The sequence below is a fragment of the Nomascus leucogenys genome, chromosome 16, assembly GCF_006542625.1.
Source record: "Nomascus leucogenys isolate Asia chromosome 16, Asia_NLE_v1, whole genome shotgun sequence".
NCBI lineage: Eukaryota > Metazoa > Chordata > Mammalia > Primates > Hylobatidae > Nomascus > Nomascus leucogenys.
In genome coordinates this window covers 27143693-27157994 of record NC_044396.1, presented here as the reverse complement: position 1 = coordinate 27157994, position 14302 = coordinate 27143693, and the positions used below count along the sequence as shown (strand labels likewise).

The following is a 14302-nucleotide window of genomic DNA, read 5'->3' as shown; positions in this document are numbered from 1 at the left end:
CTCAAGCCTATAATCCCAACACTTTGGCAGGCTGAGGCAGGAGGATCCCTTGAGCCCAAGAGTTTGAGAACAGCCTGAGCAACATACTGACACCTTGTCTCCTCAAAAACATTTAAAAAAATTAGCCAGCCTTGGTGGCACCCACCTGTAGTCCCAGCCACTTGGCAGGGTGAGGTAGGAGGATTGTTTGAGCCTGGGAATTGAGGCTGCAGTGAGCCATGATTGTGCCACTGCACTCCAGCCTGGGTGACATAGAGATCTTGTCAAAAAAAAAGAAAAAGAAAATTGTGACTATAAATGTTAAAAAAAAACTTGAACTGAGTTATCATTATAATTGTTAGGGCATGTTTGATCAAAACAACATAAATATATGAATAAATATTGATATTAAACATGAGATATACACATTTATCAGAATGCATTTCACAGCTGATTTTTTTTCCAACTAATGATTATGCCAAAGATGTGTTTGCTAGAGTAAAACAGGTCTTGTCATGTATTTTATTCCCTTCTTTTCTTTTGCATATGTGTTAACATTTGTTCACAAAAAATTATGCGCGACAGGAATAGAAGGGGTTTTGCTTGAGCTATGTCACAAAATTGTTTAAACTCCTTTCAAGCTATGTGCAAATAAAACCCTTCGAAATCATTTTTAATGATCCACTGACACTTCAATAAGGTCCTTCTTCAGTTAGTTGAAAGTAAAAGCTGGAAACCATAAGAGTTGCAAAAGTGTTGCTACCAAGTGATTACGGATATTTAGTTTCTCTATTTGTGCCTGGTGTTCCTTTTCCATCCTGGGACAATGTATCACAGTAAGACTAGAGATGGCATGCCTATATGGTGAAAGCATGACTTTTTTGGTGAAATGGGAGAAGAGTGATTGTGAAAGGCGAGGTGGAAAAGAAAAAACAGCTTGACAGGAGCATTTTCCAACAGTTTAGTTTTAGGGGAAAAAGGCCATTTGCAAGTGGAAAGCCTGAGAATCAATTCTCTTAAAAACAGTTCATGTGCTCACACACTCTTTGGAAATTTTTTGTGTACCTCCAGGGCTAAGCGTACCCCAGTTTGAAGAACACTGGACTAGACCTGAAAGTATTAGAGCTTTCTTTGAAGAAGTTACATTCCAATTCTGGGATGTGCTCTCAGTCTTAAACAGATGACTGTCACCCCAATCACATCTTTGGGATGGCAGATTTCTTTTGTAAAGACTGATCTCATTATTTATGCTGATTCTATTATCACTAGCTTTCAAAGTGTGGTATTTTCTCATCTGGACATTATCTCCAAGTTCTGGGGAATTGAAGTCACCCTATTTGAACCTAAAGCCTCCTATGAAGTTTTTGCATAAAGTTGTGTAGCAAGCCCTGTTTACAGTATTTCTTCATAGCACTATACCATTATGGCCTTGGCATCTTTCTCTCTTCCACATTTTCTCACTTGATCCTTCTGAAGGCAACTGGTTTGCACTGTAAACTTGTAAGAAGTGGATTAGTGTGAAATCTGTGGCTACCGAACAGAGTCAAGTTAATTGATTTACCAGAGAAATGAGTCTGTGAAACAAATAGCGTCTGTGAAGTAAACATTTAGGATACGTCTCCTAATGAACAGAAATCAGTAATGTGGTTTTATTAATAATAATTACTTTCAAATAATAAATATCTACCTGTATTCTATTGTTCCCATTATTTGCAGCCCATAACAAAATTAAATTTAAATCAAAATAGATCGTAAAAAGAATCTATTTTGGCCAGGCGCAGTGACTGGTGCCTATAATCCCAGCACTTTGCGAGGCCAAGGTGGGTGGACCTCTTGAGGTCAGGAGTTCAAGACCAGCCAGACCAACATGGTGAAAACCCATCTCTACTAAAAACACAAAAACTACCCGGAGGTCGAGGCACACACCTGTAATCCCAGCTACTTGGAAGGCTGAGGCAGGAGACTTGTTTGAACCCAGGAGGCAGAGGTTGCCGTGAGCCAAGACTGAGCCACTGCACTCCAGCCTGGGTGACAGAGCGAGACTCTATCTCAAAATAAATAAATAAAAATAAAAATACAATGCAAATATTATCAACATTTAAAATTTACTATGTTTCTGTTCTATTGGCTTATTCAGCAAAATTCTGATCTATGTTTTAGTCTTTTATTGGAAGTTCAAGGTTCTTGGTACCTATAGTGCCCACAAATTTGCAGATTTATATATTTATTCATTCAACAAATCTTATACTGATTGTCCACTATGTCACAGTCACTGTTTCCAACTTCTGAAAACACAATATTGAGCAAAACCAGCAGTGGACCCTGCCCTCACAGAATTTTCAGTTTAATACAATAATCAATGCCCTAAGGAAATAATTATAAAAGTTTAAAAATGGCAATTGTGACAAGGGCTGGGAGGGAGAGTTAGAAGAATGCTAGGATAATCTGTATTAGGATATTTGAATATCTCGGGCTGTGGGTGGTCAAAGAAAGCTGCCCTAAGAAAGTGACCTAAGGATGAATGTGTGTCAATTAGGAGTAGGGAGGGAAGAGTTTTACAGCAGGGAACAACGGCTTGTGCAAAGCCAGACAGTTCTCAAAGCAAATGTGAAGGAGGCAAGGAGGAGAGTGTTGGAGAGATGAGGCTGGAGCAGTACATGGCCACCAAACCTTGCTGGGCTTGGTAGCCATTTTAGAAGTGTTTTGATATGTGTAATAGACTAACAGAAAATAACTGAAACTTTGAAGGGTTTTAGGCATGAACGGATCAAGAATCATGAGTGTGGGTAGGGTGATAGGATCAGATTTGCATTTTGAAAAGATTAGTGACTTCTGTAGAGAATGGATAGGAGGGCACGGCCAGAATGTATGAGTTACTGTGACAGATGTTTCTCTGAAAATATGCATGTAAATTTAAGCTCTTGTAAAATAAATAATGTTTTAAAGAGATTGAAATTTTCTAAGAAAAGAAATGCCATGGTTTTTAATCTTTTGTGTTTATTTTGGGGGGCAGGCCAAAATTGGTTCATAAGTGGAGACAAAGAAGAATGAACAGTACTTATCCTTCAAAATGCTAGGGAAAACCATGGCATTGATTTTGTTTGAGACAAGGTCTTGCTCTGTTGCCCAGGCTGGAGGGCAGCCATGTGACCATAGCTCGCTGCAGCCTCAAACTCCTGGGTTCAAGGGATCCTCCCATCTCTACCTCCCAAGTAGCTGGGACTTGTGAGCCACCACACCCAGCTGATTTTTTTATTTTTTGCAACCTCCACCTCCCAGGTTCCAGTGATTCTTGTGCCTCAGCCTCCTGAGTAGCTGGGCTTATAGGCATGTGCCACCACGCCTAATTTTTTTTTTTTTTTTTTAACTGGTCTATTGTGCTTTTATTTATCACGTTACAGAAACTTTTTATATACAGGGAAAATGAGTATGTTATCTAGGATATGAGTTACAAATATTTTTTCCAACTTATTTATCTTTTGGTTATGATGGTTCATGTTCTGCCAAAAGAAATTTTTTGTGTTCTTGTCTTTTTTTTTTATTTTTTTAATTTTTATTATTATACTTTAGGTTTTAGGGTACATGTGCACAATGTGCAGGTTTGTTACATATGTATCCATGTGTCACGTGCCTAATTTTTGTATTTTTAATAGAGACAGGGTTTCGCCATGTTGGTCGGGATGGTCTGGAACTCCTGACCTCAGGTAATCTGTCCACCTCAGCCTCCCAAAGTGCTAGGATTACAGGCGTGAGCCACCACACCCAGACAAGCTTGATCTTTTCAGTCAAAAGACTGATCTTTTGGCTGCGCGTGGTGGCTCACGCCTGTAATCCCAGCACTTTGGGAGACTGAGGCGGGCAGATCACGAGGTCAGGAGATCGAGACCACGATGAAACCCCGTCTCTGCTAAAAATACAAAAAAAAAAAATTAGCCAGGCATGGTGGCAGGTGCCTGTAGTCCCAGCTACTCTGGAGGCTGAGGCAGGAGAATGGCATGAACCCGGGAGGCGGAGCTTTCAGTGAGCCGAGATTACGCCACTGCACTCCAGCCTGGGTGACAGAAAAGATTGATCTTTTGGCTGGGTGCGGTGACTCACATCTGTAATCCCAGCACTTTGGGAGGCTGAGGCGGGCGGATCACCCAAGGTCAGGAGTTCAAGGCCAGCCTCGCCAACATGGTAAAAGCCGATCTCTACCAACATACAAAAATTAGCTGGGCATGGCAGCACGCGCTTGTAATCCCAGCTACTCGGGAGGCTGAGGTAGGAGGATTACTTGAACCTGGGAGGTGGAGGTTGCAGTGAGCCGAGATTGTGCCATTGCACTCTGACCTGGGTGACAAAGCGAGACTCTTTAAGATTAATCTTCTAATGGTTGGTCAATAATTTATTATAGGAATGTACCATAATGCATATAAATAGTATAGAATGGAATAGAATAAATGGAAGGTCAAGGGATCTTCTTCATCCTGTTTTTTAGGCTTGTAAACAGTGCTGCAATAAACATGTTTACATGGACATCTTAATACATCTCTCTAGGATAAATTCTTGGTGCTGAAATTGCTGGGTAAAAAGTTATATACACATTTTATATGTTGATACATACAAGCAACCTAGCAGAAAACTTGTTCCTATCTATATTCCCACTATGCTCATTTTACTATACCTTGGATGAGTTAAAAAAAAAAACTACTTATCAATGGTGACTTTTATGCAGATTTCTGATTACTGGCCAAGACTACACATCTTTTTGAATGTTTTCTAGTCACTTGTCTTAAATCTGTTCAGACTGCTATAACAAAATACCACAAACAGTAGTTTAAAAACAACAGAAATGTATTTCTCAGTTCTGGAAGCTGGGAAGTCCAAGATTAAGGCACAAGCAGATTCAGTGTCTGGAAGAGGCCTGTTCCTCATAGACGGCACCTTGTCACTGCACATAGTGGAAGGACAAACAAGCTCTTCCACAAGCATCTTTTATAAGGGCTCTACTCCCATTCCCGTGGACTCTGTCCTCATGACCTAATCACCTCAAAGGCCCCACATTTTTTTTTTTTTTTTTTTTTTTTTGAGACAGAGTCTCGCTCTGTCTCCCAGGCTGGAGTGCAGTGGTGTGATCTCGACTCACTGCAAGCTCTGCCTCCCAGGTTCAAGTGATTCTTTTGTCTCAGCTTCCTGAGTAGCTGGAATTACAGGTCTGCGCCACCATGCCTGGCTAATTTTTGTATTTTTAGTAGAGATGGGGTTTCACCTCTCGAACTCCTGACCCTCTGATCGGCCCACCTTGGCCTCGCAAAGTGCTGGGATTACAGGAATGAACCACTGCACCCGGCCCGGCCCCACTTCTTAATACCATTACCATGGGGCTTAGGTTTCAGCATATAAATTCTGGGGAGAACACAAATGTTCAGGCCATGGCACTTGTGTTTCAGACGGTAGCACTTTGTATACGATTTTTTAATACATGTCCTCCTCACATTTTTTCTTCCACTATACTTATGTTTTTAAAATTGATTAGGCCTCTGTGTATATCAGTGATATTAAGCCTTTGTCTATCACATATATCACAGATTTCTTTTTCCTAGTTCACTTTAAAAATCCTTTGTTTATAAAATGTTCATTCCCTTTGCCACAGATTCCCCTTTTTAGAATTCACCCTAACGAAATAGTATTTACAAAGTTTTACTTTCAAGGATGTTCACTGAAGAATTGTTTATAATGGTAAAAAAAAGAAAAACCCACAAAGCCCACCTGTAAACAATGAAATGTTTAACAGTGGAACACTGGTTAAATCACTTTTTTTTTTTTTTGAGACGGAGTCTCCCTCTGTTGCCCAGGCTGGAGTGTAGTGGCACAATCTCCGCTCACTGCAAGCTCCGCCTCCCGGGTTCAGGCCATTCTCCTGCCTCAGCCTCCCGAGTAGCTGGGACTACAGGCACCCGCCACCACGCCCGGCTAATTTTTTGTATTTTTAGTAGAGACGGGGTTTCACCGTGTTAGCCAGGATGGTCTCGATCTCCTGACCTTGTGATCCACTCGCCTCTGCCTCCCAAAGTGCTGGGATTACAGGCGTGAGCCACCGTGCCTGGCCTAAATCACTTTTAAATTTTTATTTTTTATTTTTTGAGACAAGAGTCTTGCTCTGTTGCCCAAGCTGGAGTGCAGTGGTGCTGATCTCAGCTCACTGCAACCTCCCCATCCCAGGTTCAAGTGATTCTCCTGCCTCAGCCTCCCAAGTAGCTAGAACTACAGGTGCACACCACCACACCCAGCTAATTTTTGTATTTTTAGTAAAGACAGGGTTTTGCCATGTTGCCCAGGCTGGTCTGAAACTCCTGACCTCAGGTGATATGCCCGCCTCGGCCTCCCAAGGTGGGATTACAGGGATGAGCCACTATGCCCGGCTAGTTAAATCAATTATGATATATCCATAGTCATTGAAATGATACAAAAAATATTTCATTATATTAAAACATATTAACTAAAAGCACAAATATCTAGGATCTATAACTTATAAACACCAAAAAATTTTTTTTTTTTAGCTAGGCACAGAGAAAAAGGAGACTGTATACAACAGTGGTTAGTTCTGGGTACTGGAAATAAGGGATGATCCTTTTTTTCTTTTCCTCAATGAGACAATTGAACAAGAAAAGTTAAAATTTATTGTAGCTCACAGTTATGCAGATATATAGTAGCCAACAGTGCCTTAGACTGCAGGGCATTACTCCTGTCTGCAATCTTACAAACTTAACTTCTGCCTCATTCAATAACCTTAAGCAAGTTGTTTAGCCTTTTCGCACATGGGTCTCCTCATCTGTTAAATGATGGTAATAATACCTATCATGAATTAACTCAGGGAGGTTCTGTAAACCCAATGTTTGTAATTCACTATAAACTACATAGAAAATGGCACTAATAATATTTATATCTAACTATGATTATTCCTATTTTTAATGTAAAGGCAATGGCAACATTAACTCACTACCTTTATTTTTTATTATTTTTCTGAAACAGAGTTTCACTCATCACCCAGGCTGGATTACAATGGTGCAGTCTCAGCTCACTGCAACCTCCATCTCCCGGATTCAAGTGATTCTCCTGCCTCAGCCTCCCAAGTAGCTAGGATTACAGGCACCTGCCACCATGCCTGGTTAATTTTTGTATTTTTAGGAGAGATGAGTTTTCTTTTTTTTTTTTTTTGAGACGGAGTTTCACTCTTGTTGCCCAGGCTGGAGTGCAATGGCTCGATCTTGGCTCACTGCAACCTCTGCTTCCCAGGTTCAAGTGAGTCTCCTGCCTCAGCCTCCCAAGTAGATGAGATTACAGGCATGTGCCACCATGCCCGGCTAATTTTGTATTTTTAGTAGAGATGGGGTTTCACCATGTTGGCCAGGCTGGTCTTGAACTCCCGACCTCAGGTGATGCCACCCACCTCGGCCTCCCGAAGTGCTGGGATTACAGATGTGAGCCACCATGCCTGGTCACTCAGAACCTTTAAGAAGAATATTTTTGTACTAAGCCCCCCCCCTCCCCCCCAAAAAAAGGAAAAGGAAACAGAAGAAAAAGTTGCCTAACAAAATTGACTGCAAGGGAAGATACAATAAATTATTCAACAAACACTTACTACTTGCCTACTATGTACTGGTGGGGGTGGGATGGAGGTATAAGACAGTCCCTGCTCTCATGTGCTTCATTTTGGTGGATAACTCATGTCAATCCCACAGACAGAAAGGCTACTGTCCCTAGAGCCTAAAGAGGCAAAGTACCTCTCTACCAAGGCAGTGAATGACAGTCAAGTTTGACCCTCAAAGATCAGCTGGGCCAGGTATAGAAGCTAAGCCCCATCACAGAGATATGGTGAGCCAGTAACAAGTATAATCTACAGCAGTTTTACGTGGGGTAAGGTGAAATTAGGGGACAAATTGGTTGGGGATGCCCCATTCTTAAGGGGTTCCCCTGGTTAAGCATAACGGGGAATTCCCTTGAATATGGTAGTACCCTAACAATAAGTATAGGGGTTAGAGGGGAGAACACATCCCTGCTTGCTAGCAGGAGACTGGAAGGGCTTGGGGAATTCCTAAAAACTCCATTTACAGTGTAGGAGATCCCCTTCTGTTACTCAAAGTTCCCTTCTTACAGAGTATTCTGAGACATCTGTGATTAGTATCCCCTTGAGCTTTGTTTCTGATTTCCACCTTCCTCCAGGGCTTAGAGGAAGAAAACTGAATACATATACATATATACATATATATATATACACACATATATATAATGATAAATATATAAATACACAGGCATGCATACTCAATCGCACACAAACACACACACGCATCACCCTGATACTGTTAGTTCAGTGGTCCTAGAATTTAAGTCATTTATTTGTACCACTCGAATCTAGTGTCATTCATTCCTAATTAGTCCATGTTTAAACATAACTTCAGATAGAAGACAATGAGGATTTTATAAAACATAAGGTAAGATATTATGTCTGAGAAAAAGGCAGTTCTGACACAACACAATTATGGATTTAAACGTTTTCGGTTGACTCTGGCACTATTAGCAAAAATAATAGTAACATAAACTTATATAGTGCCTACTATGTACTAGGATATGAGATGAGAAGTAGCAAAGATTTGAATTTAACAGTTTTGGAATGAAAACAAGCTTTAGAGTTGAAATAAAAATTCATTTTTTTTTTTTTTTTTTTTTTTTTTTGAGGCAGAATCTCGTTCTGTCGCCCAGGCTGGAGTGCAATGGCATGATCTCAGCTCACTGCAAACTCCACCTCTTGGGTTCAAGCGATTCTTCTACCTCAGCCTCCTGAGTAGCTGGGATTACAGGCGAGCACCACCACGCCTGGCTAATTTTTTGAATTTTTAGTAGAGATGGGGTTGCACCCTGTTGGTCAGGCTGGTCTTGAACTCCAGACCTCATGATCCGCCCGCCTCGGCCCCCAAAGTGCTGGGATTACAGGCATGAGCCACTGTGCCCAGCAAAATAAAAATTTTTAAGTCCATTTTCATTTCCCATCACCTTGATCCTAGATAAATAATTAGCTTCAGTAACTCTTCCCTCTTTTTATGGGGGTGGAGGCTGTGGTGATTAAAATATAATAAATGTATTTATTTTCAAAATGCCTAGAATGAAAAAAAAAACATGCATTAAAAACAGAGCACAAGTATTATTATGGCATTCTTCCATATGTGGCACATATTATATACAGCCTCACTAGGCAGAGTTCTCTTATTTCTTAAGGGTACAAATTAGGTCAAGATCACAGACTCCAGTGTCTTAAACTTCCCGGCAACTAAAACAAAGCAGGACAAAACAAACAAACAAACAAAAACACCCTACAACTATACCCACCTGAGGAACTATATCAGAATTTCAAGCTCTTGATCATTGGTGGCCAGGTGACAATAGGTTTATTACTGGAAAAATAACTCAAAGCCAAAATCCTCTTGTGGCAGGGTAGTACTGTCATTCTTTATATTAAAATTACATGTAATCAGTAAGATAAAACCAATGTTTTTTGTTTGATATACAACACTGCTCATCAACACAGGTACTAAAAATTACAGTAAATCAAGTGAATGTTGCTTTGAATAAATCTATACAATTAATATGAGTCTGGATGTGGATTCATGTTAGTCCATTTAAAAAATATTAAGAAAAACAGTCTTTTATAATATGTTTGAGAAGACTTGTTTATTTAAATATTTATTTATTTTTAAAAGACTAGTCAAGTGGAAGTGGGGAAAGAGTGGCACAACGGGCAACCAACTGTGAATAACCAATTGAGACAATTCACTACCTTGGGATCAGCCAAAGCTTGCTTTTTAAAGTAACCTTGAAATACATACCATATTCCATATTATACAAAGCTTTACATATTGCTCTTAGTTTTGAAATAGAAAAAGAACTTTTGAAGAAAGAATCATAAAACTAGAGGATCTAAAAATCGTAACACCTGCTCTTCATAAAACATATATAACTTTATTTACATTAATATATTATTTACGAGGTTCAAGCCTTTAACATAACCCTTCCCATTAATCTATAACTGTAGAGTTCATGTATATTTCTCATTTTCTGCACATGTTAATGTAAAAAATTTGTCCTGCCACATTCTTTTTTTAGTCAACAATTATCTTGAGCATTTTATCAGTTCGTGATTCAACTTCTAATACATATGTCGCTTAAGAGTAAAAAGCCCCTCCATAACTTGAAAACAGCTTTTTTTTCTTAACCTGAAATAGGCTTAAATTCTCACGTTGTCAGATGAGTCTTAACACTTTAGTGTTTGCTAAATTTAGCATATTAAAATTAAAAAAAAACTCTACTACGATCATAATTGTGGGATTTCATTTCCAGTTCATTCTGTCGGAATCAATCTAAAGTCCATGTAATGTAAACAGTTCGAAAAAAGTGTTAAAAATGAATTGTTGACTTTAAACACACAATCTTCGGAGCCGCTCACAACGTCTGTAGAAGCAGACTCCTCCCCGCTCCTGGGGAAAACCCTGCCTAATATTTATAACGTTATAACATACTGTAATACTCACAAGGTGGTTGTAGAAGTATAAACACGACTGGAGTTATCTGATTGGCTGCTGGTGATGTAACACCCATGTCAATACTTCCCAGTGAACGCACGTGTTCGACCTTTTATTTAAATTTCCATTTCATCACAGCAATAAGACACTCGGGGCGGTGCATTTTCTGTGAAATGATTATTGCCCTGGGCCCGAGGTGCTGCCTCGCACAATGCATCAAAGGAGGTTGTGTCCGTGGTCGTAACCTCTTCGCGTGAAAGGCACCGCCTGGTCCAGTCTTTGTGAAGGAACAAAATAAGTTCACTTCCTTGGGCACCGCCACCCACCCTCAGCAAATGACAAGGCTGGAGCGCAGCTCCCACCGCACAGTTATTTGCAAAGTCCCAGGTGAACTCGTGGCGAGAGAAGGAAAATGCGCGTCCCGGGCGCGGGTAGGTGCGTGTGGGCAGCGGGGAGGCGGCCAGACCCTGACACTCGCCAGCTGTTTGTCCTCCGCGTAGCCCGGCCCCGGCCGCACACGCCCGCCCCCTCCCTGAGACCCCCAGCCCGCCGCCCGGCCTTTTGTCCCCCGCCCCTCGGCCGACTTCCTTCCCTGCGGCCCCACCCCCGCCCCCAGGCCAGAGGCGCGGCCCAGCCCCTTTCCCGGTCCCCTGGCGCCCCCACCCCACCCCAGCCCAGCCCCAAGCCCAGCCCCCCTCCCCCAGCCCGGCCCCCACCCTTTCCCCCTCCAGCGGTTACTGCTACCCCGGTGCATTGTGGGCGCACGGTCCGTTGTTCATTTGCCATTCGACCTCCGCCAGGGCCTGGTCGGACGGAAACGCTCCGCCGGCTTTATTGTCGCTTCGTTATGTGGCGGAGCCGAGCAATTTAGCGTGCCTCTCACCCTCAGCGCCTGCGAAGCCGGCGGCGGCGTCGGGACTCCTCGGCGCGCGGAGGAAGGATATCTGTGTGGAGGGTCGGTGTGTGCGCGCGGCTTTAAAGAGGGGGCAGCGGAGGGTCTCCCCGCACTCCGCTGCTCAACTTCGAAGGCCTCTCTCGTCCCCGGCTCGCTCCTCACCTCTCCGCCGCCCGCCCCCTTCTCCGCGCGGGACGCTGCCCGGAGCGCGGCGGGGCGGGGGTGGAGGACGAGAGAGCGGCCGGAGGCGTCGGCCCGGCAGCGGCAGCGGACGCGTGCAACAGCCCCGGGAGCGAGCGCGAGCCGGGCTGCCGGGCGAGAGGGCGAGGCCGAGCCCCGCGAGACCGGAACGCCGGGGGCGGGGGCGGGGGCGAGACAGAGGGGGAGCGCGCGGGACGCGGCTGGAGGCCGTGCGCGAGCCGGGGCACCGGGCGGCGGCGGCGGCGGCGGCGCGCGCCATGTCGTTCAGTGAAATGAACCGCAGGACGCTGGCGTTCCGAGGAGGCGGGTTGGTCACCGCTAGCGGCGGCGGCTCCACGAACAATAACGCTGGCGGGGAGGCCTCAGCTTGGCCTCCGCAGCCGCAGCCGAGACAGCCCCCGCCGCCAGCGCCGCCCGCGCTTCAGCCGCCTAATGGGCGGGGGGCCGACGAGGAAGTGGAATTGGAGGGCCTGGAGCCCCAAGACCTGGAGGCCTCCGCTGGGGCGGCCGCCGGCGCCACCGAGGAAACCAAGGAGTTGCTGCTCCCCCAAGACGCGGGCGGCCCCACCTCGCTTGGCGGCGGTGGCGCGGGGGGCCCCCTGTTAGCGGAAAGGAACCGTCGGACTCTGGCCTTCCGAGGCGGCGGCGGCGGGGGTCTCGGCAACAATGGCAGTAGCCGCGGCCGCCCCGAGACCTCGGCGTGGCCCTTGAGGCATTTCAATGGGCGAGGGCCGGCTACTGTGGATCTGGAGCTGGACGCGCTGGAGGGGAAGGAGTTGATGCAGGACGGCGCGTCCCTGAGCGACAGCACCGAGGACGAGGAGGAGGGGGCGAGCCTGGGCGACGGCAGCGGGGCGGAAGGCGGCAGCTGCAGCAGCAGCAGGCGGTCGGGCGGCGATGGCGGGGACGAAGTGGAGGGCAGCGGTGTGGGAGCTGGCGAAGGAGAGACTGTCCAGCACTTCCCGCTCGCGCGGCCCAAGTCTCTAATGCAGAAGCTCCAATGCTCCTTCCAGACCTCCTGGCTCAAGGACTTTCCCTGGCTGCGCTATTCCAAGGATACTGGTCTTATGTCTTGCGGCTGGTGCCAAAAGACCCCTGCAGATGGGGGAAGCGTGGACCTTCCCCAAGTGGGGCATGATGAGCTTTCGCGAGGGACCCGCAACTACAAGAAAACCCTCCTCCTGAGACACCACGTCTCTACCGAGCACAAACTCCACGAAGCCAACGCCCAGGTACAGTATATCCTGCTCCTACTTTTTTGAGATCTTTTAGGGAAAGGTTTATCAGCACTCCCTTCACCCCCCCCCCCAAAAAAAAAAAACTCAAAACCATTTTCCTGGGTGAAGACATCGTTCCAGTTGAGAGGTGCGGGAAGCTTATGCGTGGGGGTTTAGAAAGCCTGGGAACAAGTTTTGAAAAGTTACGTATGTGTTGTGGGGGGAAGGGGATGGAATGACAATTGTCTTGTCGTAGCGCTGGATTTTTTTTTTTTATGACTCAGATTTCTTATCAGATTGAATCAAAAAGAAAGTGAGGTTGAAGGTTTTAACTTAAAAGGCTGACTTTGCGGTAAAAAAATTTTATTAGCTGTGATTTTAGAGAAGCTGGTCTATGTTCACAGACGTTTAGTGTGCTGGTCGAAGTCAAATCGGGCAACTCTTTGAATAATGTATTAAACAGTTTACCTTTAAGGCGACCCCTTTCAGGAAAACGTCCAGCCGAAAAAATTCTTTATAAGAAATCAAGATAATGTGAAGTATGAGAGCAGTATGTAAATGTAGAGAATGCTATTTGGAACTCTCCGCTCTTGTGAATAATTTTACTAAATTAATCTGTGTTGAACTTTCTTACCACGGCCTGGTTTTGGTAAATTATTGTAGTTTTTACTTGTTTACTTTTACTTAGATTTTTGTGCTGAGATTTTTTTTGTACTGTTGCTTTGCAGAAGGATTTTTAAACGCAGTTTGCAATTAAGTACTTTAAACTTAGCATTAGAAATGTTTAATGTGTAGCTATTTGTATCAAGTAGTGGATTTGGATTGATAGGGAATTTATTTACCAAACACCGTGAAAGTGCTTACAAAACAAGTAAGCTGTACTTTAGTTCTTAGTCCTTGTTTTAACATTTCCAGTCTAAAGATAGTAAGCTTTACTATTTTGATAATCTGTATTCAAGCGAAACAGATGTTGATCAGTCCTCCCTTTTTGACTTTAAGGCAATCTGTGGTGGTGGATGGAATTCATTCTTTCGTATTGGTCGTTGGTTTTATAAAGTTAGCTCTTGGATAGTAGTCTGTTTATTGGAATGATTTTGCCGTTCAGCACACTTACCTTGGGGTTAATTAGGCGCACCAGTAACCCCACAGACACAGCACCCATGTTTCTCAGAAGTTAGGGCTTTAACTTTAAAGCACAGGGTGATCCCCCGCCCCCGCCCCGGTGGACAGTGTAGTAGGGTTTTTGTTGTTGTTTTGCACACATTTTAGTTGCCTAAGCCCTAGAAGGAAGGTCATTTAAAGATACAAGGCCGAGAAAGGTTAAGTAAATTGTCCTAAGAGTCTGGGGAGACCCAACTGAGACTAGAGCCTGTAAGGAATGTCGTAATGGAAAAAGAATGGATTTGGAGTAAATCTGGGTTCAGATCTCAGCTTTCTGCAATTAACTAGCTTTG

General features: G+C 44.2%; 1 protein-coding gene across 2 annotated transcripts in view; it reads left to right on the top strand.

The window, feature by feature from the left end:
• The first annotated feature begins 9398 nt into the window (after positions 1-9398).
• Positions 9399-14302, top strand: part of ZBTB10 (zinc finger and BTB domain containing 10) — a 42007-nt gene continuing 37103 nt past the window's right edge. Inside the window, exon 1 of one of the 2 annotated variants that reach the window (XM_012496043.2) lies at positions 9399-10966. In XM_012496043.2, coding sequence (XP_012351497.1) covers positions 10871-10966 — 96 coding nt within the window. In that variant the 5' untranslated portion in view covers positions 9399-10870. Of the gene's footprint in view, positions 10967-11244; positions 12864-14302 lie in introns of those variants that run through there. The other variant, XM_003269482.4, reaches the window with a different exon arrangement.